This window comes from Budorcas taxicolor, chromosome 5, assembly GCF_023091745.1.
Source record: "Budorcas taxicolor isolate Tak-1 chromosome 5, Takin1.1, whole genome shotgun sequence".
NCBI lineage: Eukaryota > Metazoa > Chordata > Mammalia > Artiodactyla > Bovidae > Budorcas > Budorcas taxicolor.
In genome coordinates, this window is record NC_068914.1 from 29,692,028 (window position 1) to 29,713,211 (window position 21,184).

At 41.1% G+C, this 21,184-nt stretch overlaps 1 protein-coding gene across 1 annotated transcript in view; it reads left to right on the forward strand.

Annotated features, from left to right (window-relative positions):
- The window catches only part of ANK3 (ankyrin 3), a 375,681-nt gene that overhangs the window by 187,435 nt on the left and 167,062 nt on the right, over positions 1-21,184 (forward strand). The window contains exons 9-14 of the mRNA XM_052641329.1: positions 2,201-2,299; positions 9,266-9,463; positions 11,541-11,639; positions 14,102-14,200; positions 16,367-16,465; positions 19,760-19,957. Of these exons, the coding sequence (XP_052497289.1) occupies positions 2,201-2,299; positions 9,266-9,463; positions 11,541-11,639; positions 14,102-14,200; positions 16,367-16,465; positions 19,760-19,957 (792 nt within the window). The remainder of the gene's footprint in view (positions 1-2,200; positions 2,300-9,265; positions 9,464-11,540; positions 11,640-14,101; positions 14,201-16,366; positions 16,466-19,759; positions 19,958-21,184) is intronic.

Genomic DNA, 21,184 nt, shown 5'->3' on the forward strand with positions numbered 1-21,184 from the left:
AGAAAAAAGAAAAGGTCAGGATAGAGATGAATCAACGGGGATGCCAAGGTGGCATTTGTTTTTGCTGTCCACCAGGTACCTAGGGACTCATTACACTATTCAGTCTACTTTAGTCTGAAATAGGTTTGAAGTTTTCCCATGATTAAAACTTTTTTCGCAGGATGAAGTCAGCAAAATTATATATGTCTGTGTAAGGAACAATATATTTCAAAAGATTAAGGAGTTGAAATAGATTTTCCTCTTAGGTAGCCAAACACTTTATATTCAGTATGTAGGATTTTGCTTGGGAGAAGATCATTTTCAAAGATATAAATGAGTTTTCTTTGAAAATGATAAATGAGTTTTCAAAGATGAATAATTTTGTGTGTGACCATAGTTTAAAAATGCCTACGTGTATTCTGTCATCCAGAGTGTACTTACGAGAAATGAGGGAATCAACTTTGACCTTTTAGTTCATAAAAGACAGTCACATTCAGAGAATGTGAATTTTGTGTGTGTCAGAAGTTAGATGTGATTATTGTATTATTTCTTCTTCAGTTATTTTCAGATTTTACATTACTGGGAAGACGTTTGCCTCCATGGTATACTTTTAATGTCTTCTCAGATTTTACTTTATTCTATTTTGTTAGGAAAATGCTGTTTCTGACTTGGACGACTATTATTATATTGCTTTAGTTTGCTTTAGAAGAGCAAGTGTTTGAAATTAGCATAAAAGGAAGAATATTTAAACATGTTCAAAGAATATACAGTCCAACTCGTATCATATTTGTGATTCAAATCTCATATTTTAAGGAATTTTAATTGTACTGAGATTTGGCTAGTAGTTTAGAAATAGGATTGTACCTTATTGACTACATATTAGATAATTAGGCTTACTTACAATATCTGTTCATGTAGGCTAGAAAGTGACTTGAATCAACTTTTGACATATTTTAAAATATGGCTATCTTTAGGGTAGATATTCAGGTAGTCAACAGCAGGAATCTTCAAGATGGGAAACAAAACCAAGATGTGCGAAAACTTCTTCATATGACTTGGAGCCATTTAGATCGTTTAAATGAATAAATTTCCACTTCCTCACTTCCCTGTTAATTCTCCTTTCTCACTTTTCTTTTTATACAGTAGCCCTTCTCTCCTTGTCCTAAAGAAAGGCCCTGACTCTAACTGTAACCCACAAGGCCCCACGGTGCAAAACTCTGAGGTGAAGGGAAGAGCTCAGATCACTGGTGTCCTGTTAAGAACTACATGCTTCTGGTGCTTAGATAATCAAATTCTTCTATTGCTGCTAACAGAAAAGACCTAATGAAGTTGTCTTATGATGGATCTTTGAAAAAATCTTTGATGAAAAGTTATTAAGTGATTTTTGGCATGTAATTCAGGAATTTAGAGAATTAGTGGTATTGCCAAAAGTCCAGCTATGTATTAATGCAGACAAGATGTCTCAGCACTAACATTTATAAAGACAAAAATTAGGAAAGTATTGATGCTGAATCCTGTCTCATTCTATCAATAAATTGTGAAAAAACATATGTCATTCAGAGAGGAATTTTTAATAAATTATGACTCTTGCTTAATAATCATAAAATTTATAATGTGTTGCTGCTTTGATCCATTGTGTTTGAATAATTATAATTCCAATCAGGAGATTTACTTTTGACACTTAAAGGCTTGTGTTCTCAGAAAATCTTTAAACTTTTTTTAAAATTTAGATTTATTTTTTTTTTGCAGCAGGGAAGTATGATATGGTAATCAATAAAAAACACTCAAGCATAAAATTATATTACGTGAAGATACAATTATATGGGGGAAATGAAATGGAAATAGACATGCAGGAGCAAAAAGGAGCAATGTAAAATTCCTGTTACAAATTCCTATTTGAAAAGTTAATAGTATTTTTTTAAATGGTGGATACACAATTATTTATAGTACTTAGATTCCATTGGATAGTCAAAAGAGTAGTGGAACAGTTACACTTTTAACTCTCAGCTTTGCAGGGAATTACACACTTGACCACTGCCTAAACTTATGAAAAATTCAGTTCTTTAGTTGAAAAAATAGAATTATACTATGAGATACATGAGTAAATATTTGAAGCTTGCTGGTCCACAGCACTTTGGATGCCACGCTGAATCTTGATGAAATACACTCATTCATGGAGCTTCCCACTGAATGTATTTGAAAACGTTGCCTTTTTTGATAGGACGGCCTGACGCCACTGCACTGTGGAGCAAGAAGTGGTCATGAGCAGGTGGTGGAGATGCTGCTCGATCGGGCTGCCCCCATTCTCTCCAAAACCAAGGTAATCTCTCCCCAGGTGTTTAAGAATCGCACTGTATTTAGCTTTGAACCCTTTGACTGGTTATTTTACCCAGCCTTCCGATCACATAGAATTCGCTGTAGTTTGAATGTAGCAATTAGTGTGCTCTGTGCACCAAATCTTTAGAGACCCTCAGGATCAAGTCTGAGTTCATGAGGCCTTCAGATGGAACACCCTCTACCACAGAGTCATTTGTGTGTGTGTTACTTTTGTTTTTGTTTCAGGAACAATTACTGTTTGATTTTATTCTACGAAGTTTCTCCATAGCTCAGAAATGATTGCTTGTTGGGAAAAGAAAGACTATAAGATTTACAGTCTGAAGTCCAGGTGCTGGCACCTTTTCTCCTGACCCTCAGTTTATTTCTTGAGAGTTCACAGACTATTTAAAAAAAAAATGAAAACACCAAGGTATTATTTAAGTGATAAAGGCTGGAAACTTTGGAAAGATTGCACCTTGGGCCTTTGGAACAGTTGACATATCTGAAAGGAAAACATGATGATTGCCTTAAAAAAATAATAATGTTTTACTAAGTGTCTTCTGAGTTTTTTAAATGGTAAGACCATTTAATAATATTTGAAAAACAATATTTTGTAAATAAATTTGGGGACATACAAACTACCTCAGAGTCGTTACTATGTTTATAAATCAAACTAGTGACTTTTTGAAGCTATATTAAGCTTTATAAAGAGCCGTACTTTCTAAACATGAACAACCACAAAACACGTATTACTCCTGTTTGCACTTTGATCAGTGTTTACTCAACATTTAGTGAAGACGGACAGGGTCAAGGTTGTCTGAACAATTTTATCACTCATCACACAGAGTTTAGATTGGCAAGCGTTGGAGAAATTATCCAATATAATTAAGCAGCCACCCTTTTTCATTGCACGTGAGGACATCTTGGACTTTTGAGTGCTTCTCATCTAAACCGTTCTACTTGTTCCGTTTCCTTTCACATAGTCCATGTCTATCTTCTCTTAACCCCACTGCTCTCTTGAACTGCGTCATCTTCCTAAGCTGTTGTAATCACTTCCTTACTTGTCCCCCACCTCCCTGCCTGCTCCCTTCTAACCCTGTTCCCATTTTGCAGTAAGAGCGGCCATGTAAACATCAACCAAATCATGTCAGCCTCCTGCCTGAAAAGTCTCAAATTAATTCTCATCATTCTCTGGAAAATTAATTTTCATCTTATCAGAGCAATATGGGCACAATTAAAAAGCAAATCATTGTCTCATCTTTCTTCTCCTATTGTTCATCTCATTGTGTATTTGGCTTTTTTTTCCTAAGAAATCTCGATTATTTTTTGATGTTTTTAATATGCAAGAACATTTTCTTGTCCTCTGAGAGCTTCTTAAAGCATCCAGTTCTTATTTTACAGATGCAATACATTCTGTTGCCTTTCAGAAAACATTTAAGATGACTTTTCTTTAAATTTCTTTCACCTCTCATCTGTCCCTAACTCCTCAGGTTTCTTCGTACGTCTTTGTTGGCTTTGGCTGTCTCTTTTGCGGTGGGAGTTTCCCGCCACGGTCTACCTGACCACGTGTGCCAGGCACTCACCTTTGCGTGCAAGCTCCGTGAGTGCCGCAGGCAGGGCTCCTTTCAGGTGGTTCAGAGAGGTCCCTAATGTCAGGATTAGTTGCCCTTTCTCCAGGAGGTATGGTTTTTTGAGAGACGAGTTCCCAGCCTTTCTCAGGGTACTTCTAGGTGAATATGTTGGGTAAGGAAAAGGAGCTATCATTCTCCTGGGCTTCGATGTATACCTTAGTGATAACAATAGTTACATAGTGATTACGACATACCAGGCTCTGAGTACTTTACATATATTAAACCATTTACTCCTCACAATAACCCTGAGACATGAGTTTCATTTTGCCCTTTTTATAGATGAGGAAACTGAGACCCAAAGCGATAGAGTAACTTTCTTGAGATGTCTCATTTTGCGTCAGAACAAAGAGTTGAACCTAGGTAGTCTAACCCTAGAGACCATAGTCTTTTAACGGCTATTCTGTCCTTCCTTCTTCTGAGTGCCTGTTCTGAATCAGAGCCTAACCACTGCCCTCTGCTCAGCCCTGGGCCCAGAGTCCAGAATCTCCAGAGATTTAATTTCTGGTTTCCTGCAAGGCACAGGGGGGACATCATTTGGTTTTGTTGGGTTGGAAGGACCTATAGATCTGACAGTTCCATGGGCAGCCAATCCAGCTTTTGGTCCCAAGCCTCATCTTTATCCCCCAAGGTACCATGTTTCCATGTTGTCGCCTTTTGGACCTCTGGGAGGTGAAGCCGTTCTCCGCATCGTACGCTGTAGTATACTGGAGCCACACTGGTGCCCCTATGATGTACATCTCTTCCTAACTCCATATTCAGTAACGTCATGTTGGTAGCTTGACATCGTCATAGAGTAGAGGTCTTTACACAGTATAAATCGGCAAGTGCTGCCTGTTTCCATAGAGCTATCGTGAGCCGTTTACCAGCATACCACAGATCATACCCTTCGCCAGGCACTCAGGTGTCAGCCTTCTCCTTTCTCCTGGATAAGCTAACACACTTAAAATCTCTTCTCATATTCTAAAGAAGACATCACACACGTTTTTGTTTTCTTTCCCATTGTGTGACTGTGTGGGTGTGCCTGCACGCATACGTGTGCGTGCCCCATGGATTCTGTCTTTTAATTCCCTTCATGTTTTTCAGTGGAGCTTGTGAAAGTTTGGATAAACACGCACATCACTTCTACCATGTTTATCTGGAAGTCCCCCTGCCCACTGCGCTGGGAAGTGCTTACCAGAATCTGACCATCAGACTCATCTCTGGTCCTCACCATCTCCAGCCAAGCAGCCTCCTTCCACTTCCTATGATACCTGTTTCCTCATACTGAGCTTTCTCAGTCTGTCCCAGATCTCTTCACCTATTTCTCAGCTCAGATGTCATCTTCTCAGAGAGACCTTCTTGGTTTCTTTACTTGTTTGCTACCTCTTTCTTCAATGAAATGAAAACAAGAACTTTGTCTTATGTTCAGTGTGCTTCCCCAAGCACCTCAGTCAACACCTGTTACCTAGGAGACCTTCACCAGATATTTGTCAAATAAATATTAAGTGGATGAATGCATTCTGAACTTTAAGACCATCTCTCTAAATCTTCAAGACGTCTATCTTTCTGAGCTAAGAAAAACCATCACCCTGGACCCATGTTTTTAACTTGATGAGATGCTGTATATACATAATAAGGCCCTCCACAAGTCACTTCAGTCGTATCCGACTCTGTGTGACCCCATAGACTGCAGCCCACCAGGCTCCCCAGTCTCTGGGACTCTCCAGGCAAGAACACTGGAGTGGGTTGCCATTTCCTTCTCCAATGAATGAAAGTGAAAAGTGAAAGTGAAGTCACTCAAGTCGTGTCCGACCCTCAGCGACCCCATGGACTGCAGCCTTCCAGGCTCCTCCGTCCATGGGATTTTCCAGGCAAGAGTACTGGAGTGGGGTGCCATTGCCTTCTCCGTCCACAAGGCAGATGGTGTTTTTTTTTCTGGTGCTTCCCCAGTGACCTGTAAGTTACCCATTCAGAGGTGGTGGTTTTGTGTATCATTAGAGAGTTTCCTTCTTTTTGTGACACTGCCACCCATTTCCAATCTTCACTAAGTCATTTGTTCTCTCAGAGTTTGTTTCTTTGTTTGCTTCATGTTTTCCTCTAAGGCTGTGTCAACACACAAAGCTGAGGGATGTTTTGGCAGGAAATAAACAAGTGCATATGCTCGTGGGTGGCAGTGTCTCAAGTGAGAAGGGTTCCCATTCTTTGTCGCACCTTAGTTTCTACTTTGGTTCAAGATGTTGAAGCGGAAATTTTTAGGCAGAAATATCCTGATTGACTGGCCACATATGGAGGCTTTAAATTTACACAGTTATCTATGGAGCTCTTTCTGTTATACAAGGCTTTCTGCTGGGCAGTATGGGGAAATTTTAACCTATGAAACTCTTCTTTCAAGAAACACAAATAGTTAAAATACATGATGGGGTGTGTGAGTGACGCCATGAGAGTGATCAAAGGAAAACTTGCTTTTATACCCCCTTAAACTGTTGTTTTATGTCATTCACAAAGAAATTAGGGGAGTTTAACTTGGCCCAGAGGATTCAGAAATCCTCAGTGCTTATTTAGTATATCATTTTTTTCAAAGTTCAGTGATGATGATTTTTTTAAAGACTAAATTTACTGTCACTTCACCCCCCCATGTAGGTTAAACCAGGTTACGTTAACTACTAAAGCCTCTCTTGATAACTGGATTCTCTGGGAATTTCCCCAGGCCGCTCCATGTTGCCCCCATATTTAAAGGAAACATGCCTGAAGAGAGTGATATCTATCTAATACCTTGCTTTTGCCTTCATTGAGAAACATGTACTGAATGCTAAGTGTCATGCCAAGCCTTTTTAAAGGTTTTATTTACCTTGTACCCTACTGTGCCATCTCTCAGCAATCCAAGCCAATGTTTTACTTATTGTATGATGACGTGTCATTGAATCCAGTTAATTTAAACTGAATATTAGTCGGTCAGAGGCTTGCCATTCCTCATTGTAAACACATGGGGGCACCAGATTGATGGGAAAAGTTGTCCTTTAGACATTGATGTGAGATCAATAGTCAATAACAAGTATTAGTAATATAGAATGAGCAAATAAAAATCAATCTAGTGAATACCAATTTGTCCCCGCCTTACTTTATCCTTTTCAGTCTTAAGCAGTTCAGTTCAGTTCAATTCAGTTCAGTCACTCAGTCAAGTCTGACTCTTTGCAACCCCGTGAATCCCAGCACGCCAGGCCTCCCTGTCAATCATCAACTCCCGGAGTTCACTCAAACTCATGTCCATTGAGTCAGTGATGCCATCCAGCCATCTCATCCTCTGTTGTCCCCTTCTCCTGCCTTCAGTCTTTCCCAGCATGAGGGTCTTTTCAAATGAGTCAGTTCTTTGCATCAGGTGGTCAAAGTATTGGAGTTTCAGTTTCAGCATCAGTCCTTCCAAAGAATATTCAGGACTAATTTCCTTTAGGATGGACTGGTTGGATCTCCTTGCTGTCCGAGGGACTCTAAAGAGTCTTCTCCAACACCACAGCTCAAAAGCATCAACTCTTTGGTGCTCAGCTTTCTTCACAGTCCAACTCTCACATCCATACATGACTACTGGAAAAACCATAGCTTTGACTAGACAGACCTTTGTTGGCAATGTCTCTGCTTTTGAATATGCTATCTAGGTTGGTCATAACTTTCCTTCCGAGGAGTAAGCATCTTTTAATTTCATGGCTTCAGTCATCATCTGCAGTGATTTTGGAGCCCCCCAAAATAAAATCTGTCACTGTTTCCACTGTTTCCCCATCTATTTGTTGTGAAATGATGGGACCAGATGCCATGATCCTAGTTTTTTGAATGTTGAGCTTTAAGCCAGCTTTTTCACTCTCCTCTTTCACTTTTATCAAGAGGCTCTTTAGTTCTTCACTTTCTGCTATAAGGGTGGTATCATCTGCATATCTGAGGTTATTGATATATCTCCTGGCACTCTTGATTCCAGCTTGTGTTTCATCCAGCTCAGCATGTCTCATGATGTACTCTGCATATAAGTTAAATAAGCAGGGTGACAATATGGAGCCTTGACGTACTCCCTTTCCTATTTGGAACATCTGTTGTTCCATGTCCAGTTCTAACTGTTGCTTCCTGACCTGCATACAGATTTCTCAGGAGGCAGGTCAGGTGGTCTGTTATTCCCCTCTCTTTCAGAATTTTCCACAGCTTGTTGTGATCCACACAGTCAGAATTCCATGTCATCAGGGATGCAATTAGTAGCGGCCCTAGCTCAGATGGTAAAGCGTCTGCCTGCAATGAGAAAGACCCGGATTCGATCCCTGGGTTGGGAAGACCCCCTGGAGAAGGCAATGGAAATCCACTCCAGCACTCTTGCCTGGAAAATCCCATGGACAGAGGAGCCTGATAGGCTACAGTCCATGGGATCGCAAAGAGTCGGACACGACTGAGCAACTTAACTTTCACTTAGTGCAGTTTACACTGGTTTTATCTTTTCAAGTCATGGAAATTCCTTTTATTACAAAATTTTCAAACGTGTGCAGAAAAAATAGCAAAATAAAGCCCTCAGTGCGCATCACTCAGCCTCCTGATTCACAGCATGAGGGCCACGTGCTTGCTTGCCACCTTGTACCCTGCTCCCTGGACCTCAACATCCATGCATTGTTTCCGAGTGAACCCTCCCTCACCAGTGAACACTTCAATACATCATGTCTAAGAGCTGAGGACTCTTTATCTTCTGAATAACCACAATACATCCCAACTGATAATCATTTCCTCTATATCATCAAATAGCCAAACTTCAGATTTTCCTGATAGTATTATCATTTTGTCTACATTTCATTTACAGTTTGATAGCATGAAGAGATTTCCACTGCCCAAATGTCACACCAGTTTTAAATTTGAGAAAGAAATTATCTTTGAAATTTTATTTTTGATTGATATAAGACATGGGAGGTCTAGTTTGGAAAGGAAAGTGAAAGTGAAGTCGCTCAGTCGTGTCCGACTCTTTGTGACCCCATGGACTGTAGCCTACCAGGCTCCTCCCTCCTTGGGATTCTCCAGGCAAGAGTACTGGAGTGGGTTGCCATTTCCTTCTCCAGGGGGTCTTCCCAACCCAGGGATCGAACCCTGGTCTCCTGCATTCCAGGCAGACACTTTAACCTCTGAGCCACCAGGGAAGTTTGGAAAGGAACTGCAGTTCAAAACAGTTGCTGCAAAACCTTTTAAAAAGAGATGGAAATAAATAAATAAATAAATAAAAAGAGATGGTATTTCCATGTGCAAATCTAGGGTTTTCATCTGTTCATATTTGTACTACATTTTGTGTTGGGCCCATTTGCAAATGAAAGGTAAACAGTCAACTCCACTTTTCTTCTGTGTTCCAGAATGGATTGTCTCCACTGCACATGGCTACACAGGGGGATCATTTAAACTGCGTCCAGCTTCTTCTCCAGCATAATGTGCCTGTGGATGACGTCACCAATGACTACCTGACCGCCCTGCACGTAGCTGCCCACTGTGGCCATTACAAAGTCGCCAAGGTTCTCTTGGACAAGAAAGCTAATCCCAACGCCAAAGCCCTGGTGAGTGGCTCAGCTCACAAGTCCAGCCTGTGTTGTCTTGCTGACCACATGCTACCCCTACATGCAAAGGGACTCCGTGAAAATGGAAGGTCTAGTTTAGTAAAGTATATACTTCTGGTCAACCTTCAATAGCCTTCTTGTAAATTTATAAACCCTTTTATTTCCAACATAACCAAGGCTGGTGAGGCTGATTTAAATCATTAGCCTCTTTATAGTCACGTTTGTGATTCTCTTATGTAAATAAACCCAAAGACTGTACAAGTGCAAAAAAACTGAGTTGGTCAACTTATCTTCTGGTAGGTAAAGTGATAACTCTGTGAATTACAAGTTTTTTTCTGAGATCTAAAAATATGAGGCAAAATGATAAAAACAAAAACAAGAAAAAAACCTTGAACATGAGACGTCTAGGAACTTGTGAGTGGAAACCTGCTGCTGCTACTAAGTCGCTTCAGTCGTATCTGACTCTGTGCGACCCCGTAGACAGCAGCCCACCAACCAGGCTCCACCATTCCTGGGATTCTCCAGGCAAGAACACTGGAGTGGGTTGCCATTGCCTTCTCCAATGCATGGCAATCTGATGTGATGTTAACCATGTAGGGTAATGAAACATCACCTGTCATCTCCTTTTCATTGAGATGCAAATCAAAATTTTGGTCTAGTTTTGTAGTCTTAACTCCTAGAATGACTTGCTATTTTAACCTTGAGCCTTACTATATAGTTTGGTTTTCACAATGATATGGTATTTGTTGTCTTTAGAAAAATAAATGTCCCAATTTAGTAAGCTGTTTAAATTTAGTTCAGAAGAAACACTCATGTTTAGGAAAAAAATATGTCACCAAATGTTAGGGAAAACCTATGTGTTTACTAGCAATTTTGCGGTCAGGGCTGTCATCTGATCAACTATTTTAGGAAGGGGCTCTGCTGCCTTGCAGCTCGTCACCTGTGACAGTCTGTGGGCTCTGAGATTTGGAGTGGTCAGGAAAGAATGGGCAGGAAGGAGCCCTTCAGATCCTGGGCAGCTCCTTGGCCTTCGCAATTCTAAAGGCTTTTCCTGGAGCAGCATTTTAGGAGCTGCTGACTGGCCCAGCATATCAGACATATCTTTGAATTCTGAGAAGGGAGGAAAAGAAATGAGCAGCCATGACTCATTTTTCCATACAAGAAAAGAAGCCTTACAACCGGGTGTGGGCTCTGACCCTCATTTTCCTCTGACTCTGAAGATTTCACAACAGAAGGAGGTTATGGAGGTTGTAGCCTGTCATCCTAGGATGGACTATGGCCTGGTAAGTGGTCTCAAAACCACCACAGAAGCACCTGCAGCTTTCATGGTGGATCCTGAGGGTCTGCAGTTCTCTGTGGTGACAAAAATATGCCCCATGGTCTCACTTAGCAAGTAATACAGCTAGGTAGGTAATTTGTAAAAAAGCAAGTTCCTTTATTTGATTAAATATTAAACCAAATGTTCTAACTAATGTTGAATTGTTTAACTTTTTGCTCCCTTGGACAAATTTTTGGCCCAGATGTTTTTAGTGTGTGTTTTTGAGGTGAAGAAGGGACATATTTGGGAGAGTAAATTCCAGAGTCAAAGAATCTAAAAGGATGGATGAGCGGCTCCCCTGGTGGTCCAGTGGTTAAGACTTCACCCCCCAAAGTGGGGGATGCAGGTTCGATCCCTGCTCATGGAGCTAGGATCCCACATCCTTGCAGCCAGAAAACCAAAGCATAAAGCGGAAGCAATATTGTGACAAATTCAGTAAAGACTTTTTTAAAAAAATGGTTCACATCAAAAAAGTCTCTAAAAAATTTCAAAAGATGCATGACCGTTTTGCCTTAACTACTAGGAACCTATGACCAAAATTTGCTTCCTGTTCATGATTATCAGGGCACGTTGGGTTCCTGGGAGCAGGTAGACTACCTGTGCTTCCAGAAAAGAACCTATATTCAATATAACCTCCCATTGTTTCTGCTCATTTTCAAATGTTTACAGATATCACTTTTGCAGAGGTATTTTACTGTGCATAGGAAGTGGAGCTCAATGGAATGTAATCAAATAGGTCTGTGTCTTTTTCCCTTGCAGAATGGCTTTACCCCTCTTCACATTGCCTGCAAGAAGAATCGAATTAAAGTGATGGAACTCCTTCTGAAACATGGTGCATCCATCCAAGCAGTAACCGAGGTGAGGAGAGGAGGATTTCTGGGGTCCCCCATGTATAGCCTCAGCAGCCAGAGTCCCAGTACCCTTCCTGACAACCAGCTAGTTGTACTGTATGTGGTTGTCATAGCACTTTCTGAACCCTTCCCGAAGGGGCTGCCAGTTCTTAGGAGAGCAGACAGGAGTGTGGGAGAGTGCAAATACTCAGCACAACGCCATAACCAGAAGCATAACCCACACACATGCATCGTGCTGGCAGGGTGCCATCACTCTAAGTGTAATTTACGTGCATTAATGCACTTTACTGCAGTGCTTCTCAAACCCTGTGTAGGCGTGGATTTGCTCCGCCATGAGGCATTTGGCTGTCTGGAAAAATTTCTCGTTGTCACAACTGGATGGTGCTACTGGCATCTAGTGGCGAGAGGCCAGAGTTGCAACTGAATATTTTACAGTGCACAGCCCAGCCTCCAACAATAAAGGATTATCTGGCTCAGAATGTCACATGTGCCACGGTTGGGAAACCCTGCATGGCATAAGCTCTGTGTGGTGATGAAGGATTGCTCTCTGGAAAAACTCAGAATTAATGAAACATACAGTTGCTGAAGTTAGTAAAAGGGTAGCTCTAGGTTTCTTTCATATAAACCAACACAGAACTCAGAGAAGCCATCTACTGGGATCAGGGCTAAGCCTGCAACAAGGGAAACTGAGTCTGGCATCTACCCTCCAGACTAACCCATCCCCGACCCACCAGTATCACTCTGGTCCCATTGGATTTTAGCCATTGGCCTTCCCTAGACTGGACTCCCTTTGTTCACCCTGCATCTCTGCACCCTCCATGTATCACTCGCCTCCAGGCTAGGCATGCATGTCTTTGAGGACCAGATCTGGGGCCACCTTCTCCAGGAGTCCTCCCCTAACCCTTGATCTGGTCCCAGAGCTTCTCCTGGGGACCATCACCACATCCTAGGTGTATTTCCATCAAAGCACTTGTCCAGCTGGCTCACTTATGACCCATAGCACTCCCCGCCCCCTGCCACCCCAAAACTGCAGGCCCCACCAAGGCAGGCCTGACTCTTACTGGTCTTAAGGTACCCACAGCACAGTAGATTCCATAGTAGATCATCCAATAAAGGCTTGTTGAATGCATCATTAAAGACTCTAGCATGTGAAGCAAGTGTAGACACTAAGGTCTAATCCAGTCATTGTTGCTTTGCCTCAGTTTCTCATCCACAAGTGAATTATTTACCTTGATTTCTAACCTTCACAACTTGAAAATACTAAATGATGGAAAATATTAGTACTGATTTGCTCTTGTATGAGTCTTCTGGCTCCCTGGTAGGCAGCCAGTTATTCCAATTAGAAAAGAGTAAGTTCATTCTCCGTGCATGGCAGCCCTTTCTAAAGATCAAAATGGACTCTGAAATAAAAGGAGATTTCTGACTGGTGTCTGAGTAAGTGCCCAGAGATGCCAGCCTGTGGCGATAAGTCAGCTCTGCTACTCCCTGAGGGCTTGAAAAGGCGGTGCCGAAAATGTCCTAATTAGACTTTGCCCGCAGGAGGGAAAAAGTCCCGGATTAAAACCCAGTTCTCCTTCCTCTCCATTTCCTCAGCTCGCACTGCTTGAAGTCTGGCAACTAGAATTCTGTCCTCTGTCTCCCTTGCATTGTATAGAATTCCTTACACATCTTTTTTGACATTACTCAAATTTTGGTTGAAATTAGTTGTCTTCTTCTCTCTCAGCTTTTCTGGCCATATTAAATTTTTTTTTCAAGTTATGATGTTCATGGTGTAAGTGAAATTAATTCCTGTATAATGGAGTCATTTTATACAAGAAGAACCAGTGTTTTGAGGTGTGTGTGTGTAAGTAGGACTTTGAAGCACACACAAAAAATAAAGGTCTAATCTAGTTACCATTGTTATATTTGCCTTAATTATATCCCTTGATAATACTCAGAAAGTTACAGATTTTAATGATTGAGACCTGATCTGCTCATTTCTTAGAGGGATGGCTTTGTGCTCCCACCTGCTCTTTCATGTATAATACAGTCAGTTATTCTGAGTACATGAGAATCCTTCTTAAAGGCCAGAATAGGATCTGAAATGTAATCCCACACATGCATACACACACACACACACATAGCCATATGGATAAGGAAGATTTAATAAAGGGGGAAACCTTCAAAGTATTTCTGTCTAAAGTTTCTTCATAGAGCTATATAAGACGTGTGAAATAAGTCTCTAATGGTGATGACGTAGGCCTTTCATAATCATGGAACCTGCTTTAGGGAAATGATGATTATTGTTACATTTGCCATATAGAATCTAAGACGTGATGGTGATGTCTAGATGTTTTCTGATCTGATCAGTAAATTGGTTTTCTTAATATGAAAGGATGGATGGATAAAGTTGCAGACAGGCAGATAAGCGGGAAGACAAATCGTTTTGAAAATAAGCCAACAAGCTGACATTTCCCTTTTCTCCCCCAGTCGGGCCTTACCCCAATCCATGTTGCTGCCTTCATGGGGCATGTAAATATCGTGTCACAACTAATGCATCATGGAGCCTCACCAAACACCACTAACGTGGTAAGTACCCTGTGAACAAAGTAGGTCCAATTGTGAGTATTTTTGAAACTGGGAGAGATTACTCTCAACCTACTTATTTTTGTTGTAAGTAAATTAATTACTTGACTACTTAAAAGGACAGAATTTTGAGAATACCTGTGGTTTCCTTTACTTCAAAGGCAAGATCCATTCAGTCAGTAACTGGTCACAAGTTGCTAAGACTTAGGGGCTGTTTAGCTTACTACTGAATATTATACTTCATAATATTAAAACTTAAAAAAATAAATAAAACTTAAAAAAATAAAAGTTTTCTGGAAAGGGAGAGTTTTCTTTTTCAACAGAAGCGTTAAGAAGCGTTAAGAAGTTCCATGCATTGACGGACCTAGAGATTATCGTACTAAGTGAAGTACGTCAGAAAGAGGCAAATACCATATGATTTCACTTATATGTGCAATCTAAAATATGACACAAATGAGCCTATCTATGAAGCAGAAACAGACTCACAGACACAGAGAACAGACTTGTCTTTGCCAAGGGGGAGCAGGATTGGGAGGGAAGGCTTGGGAGTTTGGAATTAGGAAATAAAAGCTATTTATATAAAATGGATAAACAAGGTCATACATACAGTGCAGGGAATTATATTCAATATCCTGTGATAAACCATAATGAAAAGAATATGAAAAAGAATATATATATATATGTATAACTGAGTCAGTCATACTTGGCCGTATAGCAGAAATTAACACAACATTCTAAATCAACTATACTCCAGTAAAATTAAAACAGATAAGTATTGCATGTGAGAAAGTAGTTCTAACACTCTTCTTATTCTGATTTCAAGTAACTTTGAAGTAATTTCTCTTTAGTGTGCTTGATTTTGGGTCACAAACCCATGGAACATAGTAAATGTCAAAGGAGTAGCTTATCACTCTCAATCTGCATGTGGCCCTTGACCTTGTTTCATAGGCTTTTAAGTTTAACATCCTAATCATATTGGCACCCCAGACACAAGCATAAGGACGTTAGTTGGATTCATGGGCACTAAAGAAATAAAAGTGAAACAAACGACATGCTGGCACAGAAAGGGTGAACCCTAAGACCCTGTGCCTCTGCCCTGAAGGCAGACGTCCTGTGAGGCTCTGTGTCTTCCAGCAGCTGGGCTCAGCACATCCACAAGACAGAAACAGACCAGATCTCAGCTGAGTGCAATCTTCCCTGGTACTTATGCCAGGGAGAGAGTGTTTTCCTTTACAAAGAGAACACTGGGTAACATGGTCAGCGCCATCCTCAGAACCTTTCCAGTAATAACAGCAGCAACTTCCATGTGAACCTTATCTCTGCATGTCCTTCCACGGAGATGAATATCCTACATAGCCAAGCAAAATTTATAAAAGCAATTTAAAGGTGGGCATCACTTCTGTGTGGAAGAATATATTTGATTTTAACATTTTTAACATTTTGATCCATGTGTGTTTTCTGTGTTGTTTCATTTTAAAAAATGAGATCATCTGAATAAAATTCTACTTGGTGAAAAGCAGCAGAGGTGGGGGAAGTCCAGTGACAAAGAAAAGAACGCCTTGGGATAATGCTCAAAGAATAGGATAAGGACCTGTTGAGATAAAGCTGGGAATGCAAAGCAAGGACATGTCGAATCTTGCCTTAGGTTTATTTTGTGTTGCTTATGCAGCACTTCTTGTTTTGTTTTGAACTCTGATTTTTTGCCCAACACTCAAGAAATGTACACAGATATCCCACACTGCTACTATTTTTGAAAAATAGAAAGGTGTGGCATGATACAACTAGCATCCTGAATATTTCCTGCCGCAGTCTGCCCATGCCAGGTAGGGGTGCCTCCCTCCAAGAGCACTCTCCACCTGCCCTCTTTGCTCATCCACTCTCCTTCTTGGTCCTGTGGCAACTGCCTTTGAACCTCCAGTGACGCAGCATTGTAGATTATTGAGCTTCCAGTCCTGCCGTGCTGCGTGGACTTCACGCTGAAGTTTTCCATCATGGGCCAGGCTCCTGGGCAGTTCTTGGGCATTTCATTTCCTTTCTTCCCTATTTTCAGTAAGGAAGTGCTTGGGACTACTTTTTATTTAAACAAAAACCTCCATCACAAACTTTATGTAAAGAAAATATGCCAGTCTTTAGAGCTGTCTTTAACTCACTTTGACTCCTGTTCCCCAGCGAGGAGAGACAGCCCTACACATGGCCGCTCGGTCCGGCCAGGCCGAAGTTGTGCGGTATCTGGTGCAAGACGGAGCTCAGGTAGAAGCTAAAGCTAAGGTATGTGCCGTGCGTGCCTTGTGTGCTGCCAAGAGAAGAAATGATTTTAATAAAGCCTTTAAACATATGCATGCTCTCTTCCAGGATCACTCTTCTAGAGTATTGACCATCACCAATGACAATAGTCTCTGCCCCAGGGATATTGAAAACATCCCTTCACTGCCCATGTCCACTCAATTATTTAACAAAATGAAATAAAACAAGAGCTTTGTGCCAGAAAGAACTCTGTGTCCTTGGCACATTGCTCATCCCTAACAACTTAGAAACCAAGGCTAGAACTGGCCCAGAGTTGTTTGCACTCTGTGAAGAAGGGCTCGTGCACAAAGTTTCTAGCACAGGCATAGTTTGGAAGCACAATTGAGTTCTTTTGGTTGACTTAGATGTCAGCTGTCACAGCCACAAAAGGGAAAGGGGAGTTTTAACTTTTTCTCCAGGGCTTCCCTGGTGGCTCAGTGGTAAAGAATCTTGCCAATGCAGGAGACTCAGGTTTGATCCTTAGGTCAGGAAGATCCCTTGGAGAAGGAAATGGCAACCCTTTCCAGTATTCTTGCCTGGGAAATCCCATGGACACAGGAGCCTGGTGGGCTACAGTCCACGGGGCTGCTAAGAGTTGGACATGACTTAGCGATTAAACGGCAGCAGCAGCAACCTTTTCTCCACAAGTTGTTAAACCATAAACTCTGAGACTTGGTCAGAGTTGTTCACGGAACATAGAGTATAGAAGAATGTCAGGACTGAGTCTGAATGCGTCATTCTCTGCCTGGCATTTACTCACTAGAAGAAACTTGCTGTCACTGTCTGGCTGCGCAGTTTGTCCGATTATCAAATGGCAATTTTGGTCAGGAATCATAGATATATAAATACCTAAGGCATTTAATTTTAGCCCTTCAATATACAAATGGACATTTATTTCTCATTTGTGTATTTACTTTGCAGTTTCTAGCTTAGGGTTAAATGGAGAGGAAACTGAAGCATTTGTGAAGCAGTCTGAGTATAGAACATTTCTTGACTTTTAACATTTTCCTCCAGTTTATCAAGTTCTCTTGCATGCATGCAAGCTAAGTTGCTTCAGTCATGTCCAACTCTTCACAACCCTATGGACTGTAGCCTGCTAGGCTCCTCTGTCCATGGGATTCTCCAGGCAAGAATACTGGAGTGGGTTGCCGTGCCGCCTTCTAGGGGATCTCCCCAACCCAGGGATCCAGCCCATGTCTCTTTCACCTCCTGCATTTTCTGGTGTGTTTCTTTACCACTAGTGCCACCTGGGAAGCCCATTCAGCTTTCCTACCCATATCTAATTTGACCATAATTGGTATTTATCAACTTCTACCAAGGCTCTCCAAGGCTTCTACCTTAGTATTCTTAGGGGAAAATAAAGCCTTTCCTTTCATACTTCTATTTTACCTGTTAAGTGTTATGTTTTTTATAATTTATATATTTTCATATTTATAAAATATATTTTAATATTTAAAAACATTTATAAAATATAAAAATAGTTATGTTTTTAACTATATAAATATATAGTTATATATATTTGTAACATGCAGTGGTCTTTGTAAACATGCAGTCCACATGTGGGTACAAAGACAGGGTGATGTTCTAGGCAGCAGACCATAACCTTGAGTGTCCAATGTACTGTGGTACCAGTTGGTAGATTTTACAGAGGACCTAGAAACAGAGCTTAGCAAACTTTTTCTGTAAAGCATCTAATTGTAAATATTTTAGGCTTCTCAGTATACACAGTCTCTGTCACAGCCACTCACCTCTGTTGTTACAGAACAAAAGCAGTGGTAGACAGTACATAATTTAATACATCAGCAGATGGACAGGACTGTGTTTCAATAAAGCTTTATTTATAAACACAAGTGGCAGCTGGATTTGGCCCCTAGATTTTACTGTTCTGACCCCTGATCTAAAGGATGGTGGTTAATCTGCTAAATCAGTTAAGTGGAATGGTTAAGAGAGGCTGTACTCTACCGTTGTAGGAAACCTCACATTTTTGAGTGTTGTTACATATGAAGCATGTCATCTAGGAAACGGTATAACCCACAAACTGAAATTGACCAGAAGATTTTTAGTTATTTCATTAAAGAGACAGTATGCATCAGCCAGACTGCCTGGCTTTGAATCTTTGTCCATCATTTACTAGCCATGTAACACTGGGTAAGTTAACATTTCTGTGCCCCATTCCCTCCTCTAGTTTCCTCATATACAAAATGGGAATAATGACAATAATGTAATAATGTAATTGATAGAGTAGCTGTGATGATGAATGAATTAATGCAAGTGGAGTACCAGTGCAGAACCTGGGGCATGCACACGCTCAGTTGATATTTAACAGTGGTCGTGGCAGTAGTAGAGTTATATGAGAGTTTTTGTTTTAGCAGTTTTCTCTTTCTGTTTTCAGTGTTTCTCTTCCTCCTGTGGCATCTCCACTAACTTCTCACGCTTCCTCCTAGTTACATAGACCCTCTTGCTTTGACCTTTACCCTCCTTTTACTTACCTTTGCAAAGCAGTGTCCTGTGCTCCAGCCTCAACTGTCTACTTGCCCTACCCAAAGTATTGACCTGGACTTGCTCACATTCTAGTAGGGGATTTCTCTCCAGAGAGCATCTTTGGGCAAACGAGGAAAAGATGTACCTCCAATGTAAGGACAAGGCCCTCAGGGTGCAGGACTTATGAGTGCCTCATGTCCTTAGGTGAACTGTAATAGGGGGCCCTCCATTCCAGGCAGATTCAGCTTATGCCAGGATGACAACTCAGCAAGCAGAGGGAAAAATGGTTATCAGCCCTCATCAGACCTCTTAGCTGGGAGCCTTCCTCAACCATCCTGTACTGCCCCCATCTCCCCACTTTTGATTGTGGGAAGGCAGTCCCACCAATAGAGTAATTCATTCTATATGAGTACGTGATACCTGGTGGAGGTTATCCCTCCCAGGTATTGCAGTTTTCCCAGGATACGTTCCCTTATGTCCCCTCTCCCACCAAAAAAGAATCATTAGAGGTGAAAAAATTGATAAAGTATAACAGGGATGAGTGAGTGGGGATAATTTCTTAAAAGAAATGCCTTTCACAATTCTCATTCTAATAGGTTACTCAAAGGGTATTTAAGGTGCTTAAATTCACCATCACCACCTTTCTGAAACTTAAAGAAAAAGAGAGATGAGGTTCTTTTTAGTATTGTGTCAAAGAGTTGAATGTAGCCTCTCATACCAAGCAGCGAAGTTTGCTGTATTTTTCATGACCATTGCTTTCTCAGTTCATCAGACCTGCATTCTTACCTTGCCCTTTAGGACGACCAAACCCCACTCCACATTTCTGCCCGACTGGGGAAAGCGGATATAGTACAGCAGTTGTTGCAGCAAGGAGCATCTCCAAATGCAGCGACAACTTCGGGGTACACCCCACTGCACCTTGCAGCGCGAGAGGGACATGAAGACGTCGCAGCTTTTCTTTTGGATCACGGCGCATCTTTAGCTATAACAACAAAGGTATGAAAGTCAGCCTTAGAATCCTGCTGTGGCCCCCAGATACCTTCTCTTTACAGTTGCCTGCACAGTAATAGGTAGAAAAGCTATTAATTATTAATTATTTCTATTATTATTAGAAAAGCTATTAGAAAAGTAATAGGTAGAAAAGCTATGTATAACAGCATATATGCTTGGATCCCGGGATTAACAGGACCAGCAAAGCCCTGGGGTGGGGCGGGGTAGCTGGTTGTGTGTGTATATACCTTACATTTTATTATCTTCTAATGAAACTTTATTGATGTCTGCAGTCAGATATTTTTTGCAAATTATTTGATAGATTTAAATGGTGGTTTAAAAACACAGCCACAGGTTTCTCTTGCTGAGGCCAGGTAGACAGACCACATTATCCAAGCCACTTGGTTGATGGCTTCTATAGTACTTTCAAAGCAGGACGTAGATTTTTCTTGGTTTGCTGTTATTGCTGCTTTGTTGTTGTTGCTGTCTTTTCTGATTTATGTTTTTTAAAAATCTCAACTCTGATGCCTTGCAGTAATAACTGCCCCCACCCCCCGACACACACACAGTTGCTTTTTAAGTGCAGAATGCAAAATTTAGAGTTTTTCTTTGATCCTATGTAAACCTAGCAATGTGATAGCAAGATGACCTGGCCCATGGCATGTCTCAGAAAGCTAGAAACTGGTGTTATACTCTCTTATTGGAAGGCAAAGAAGAAGCATTAATGTGTGATCAATGCTGAAGATAATTACAGTATTTGCAAATACTTGGAAAATTATCTGAACAAACTATGACTTCTTCAAAATTCACCCCCTGTGATTCTTTAGACTCTTCAGTAGAGTTGCAAGTTCCTGGATCTTACTTAACATGTGAGAAAAAAGAGTAATGAGTGATGACATTTTGAGTGCTCCAGCCCTTCCACCATGCCAGCTGCCCCTGTCTCTATGGCTATAGTCCCATGAGGTCAAATATGTTGATAACCCTCTAGTCCCTGCCTTGTGCTTGGAGCCCTAGTGGTGCATAGTAACTAACTGGCTGATACCCAGATCCTTGTGGGAGCTGGAAGGGAGAGGAGCTACTCAACTCTCGGCATCCAACTCACATATTTACTGGATAGAACCATGTGTTATGATTCAGTTCACCTGCAGTAGCTGAGGTATGAGAACCTTTGACTCCTACACACAAGGACCGGGTCATATCTTCAGACATGTATTAATATATACATGCAGAAAC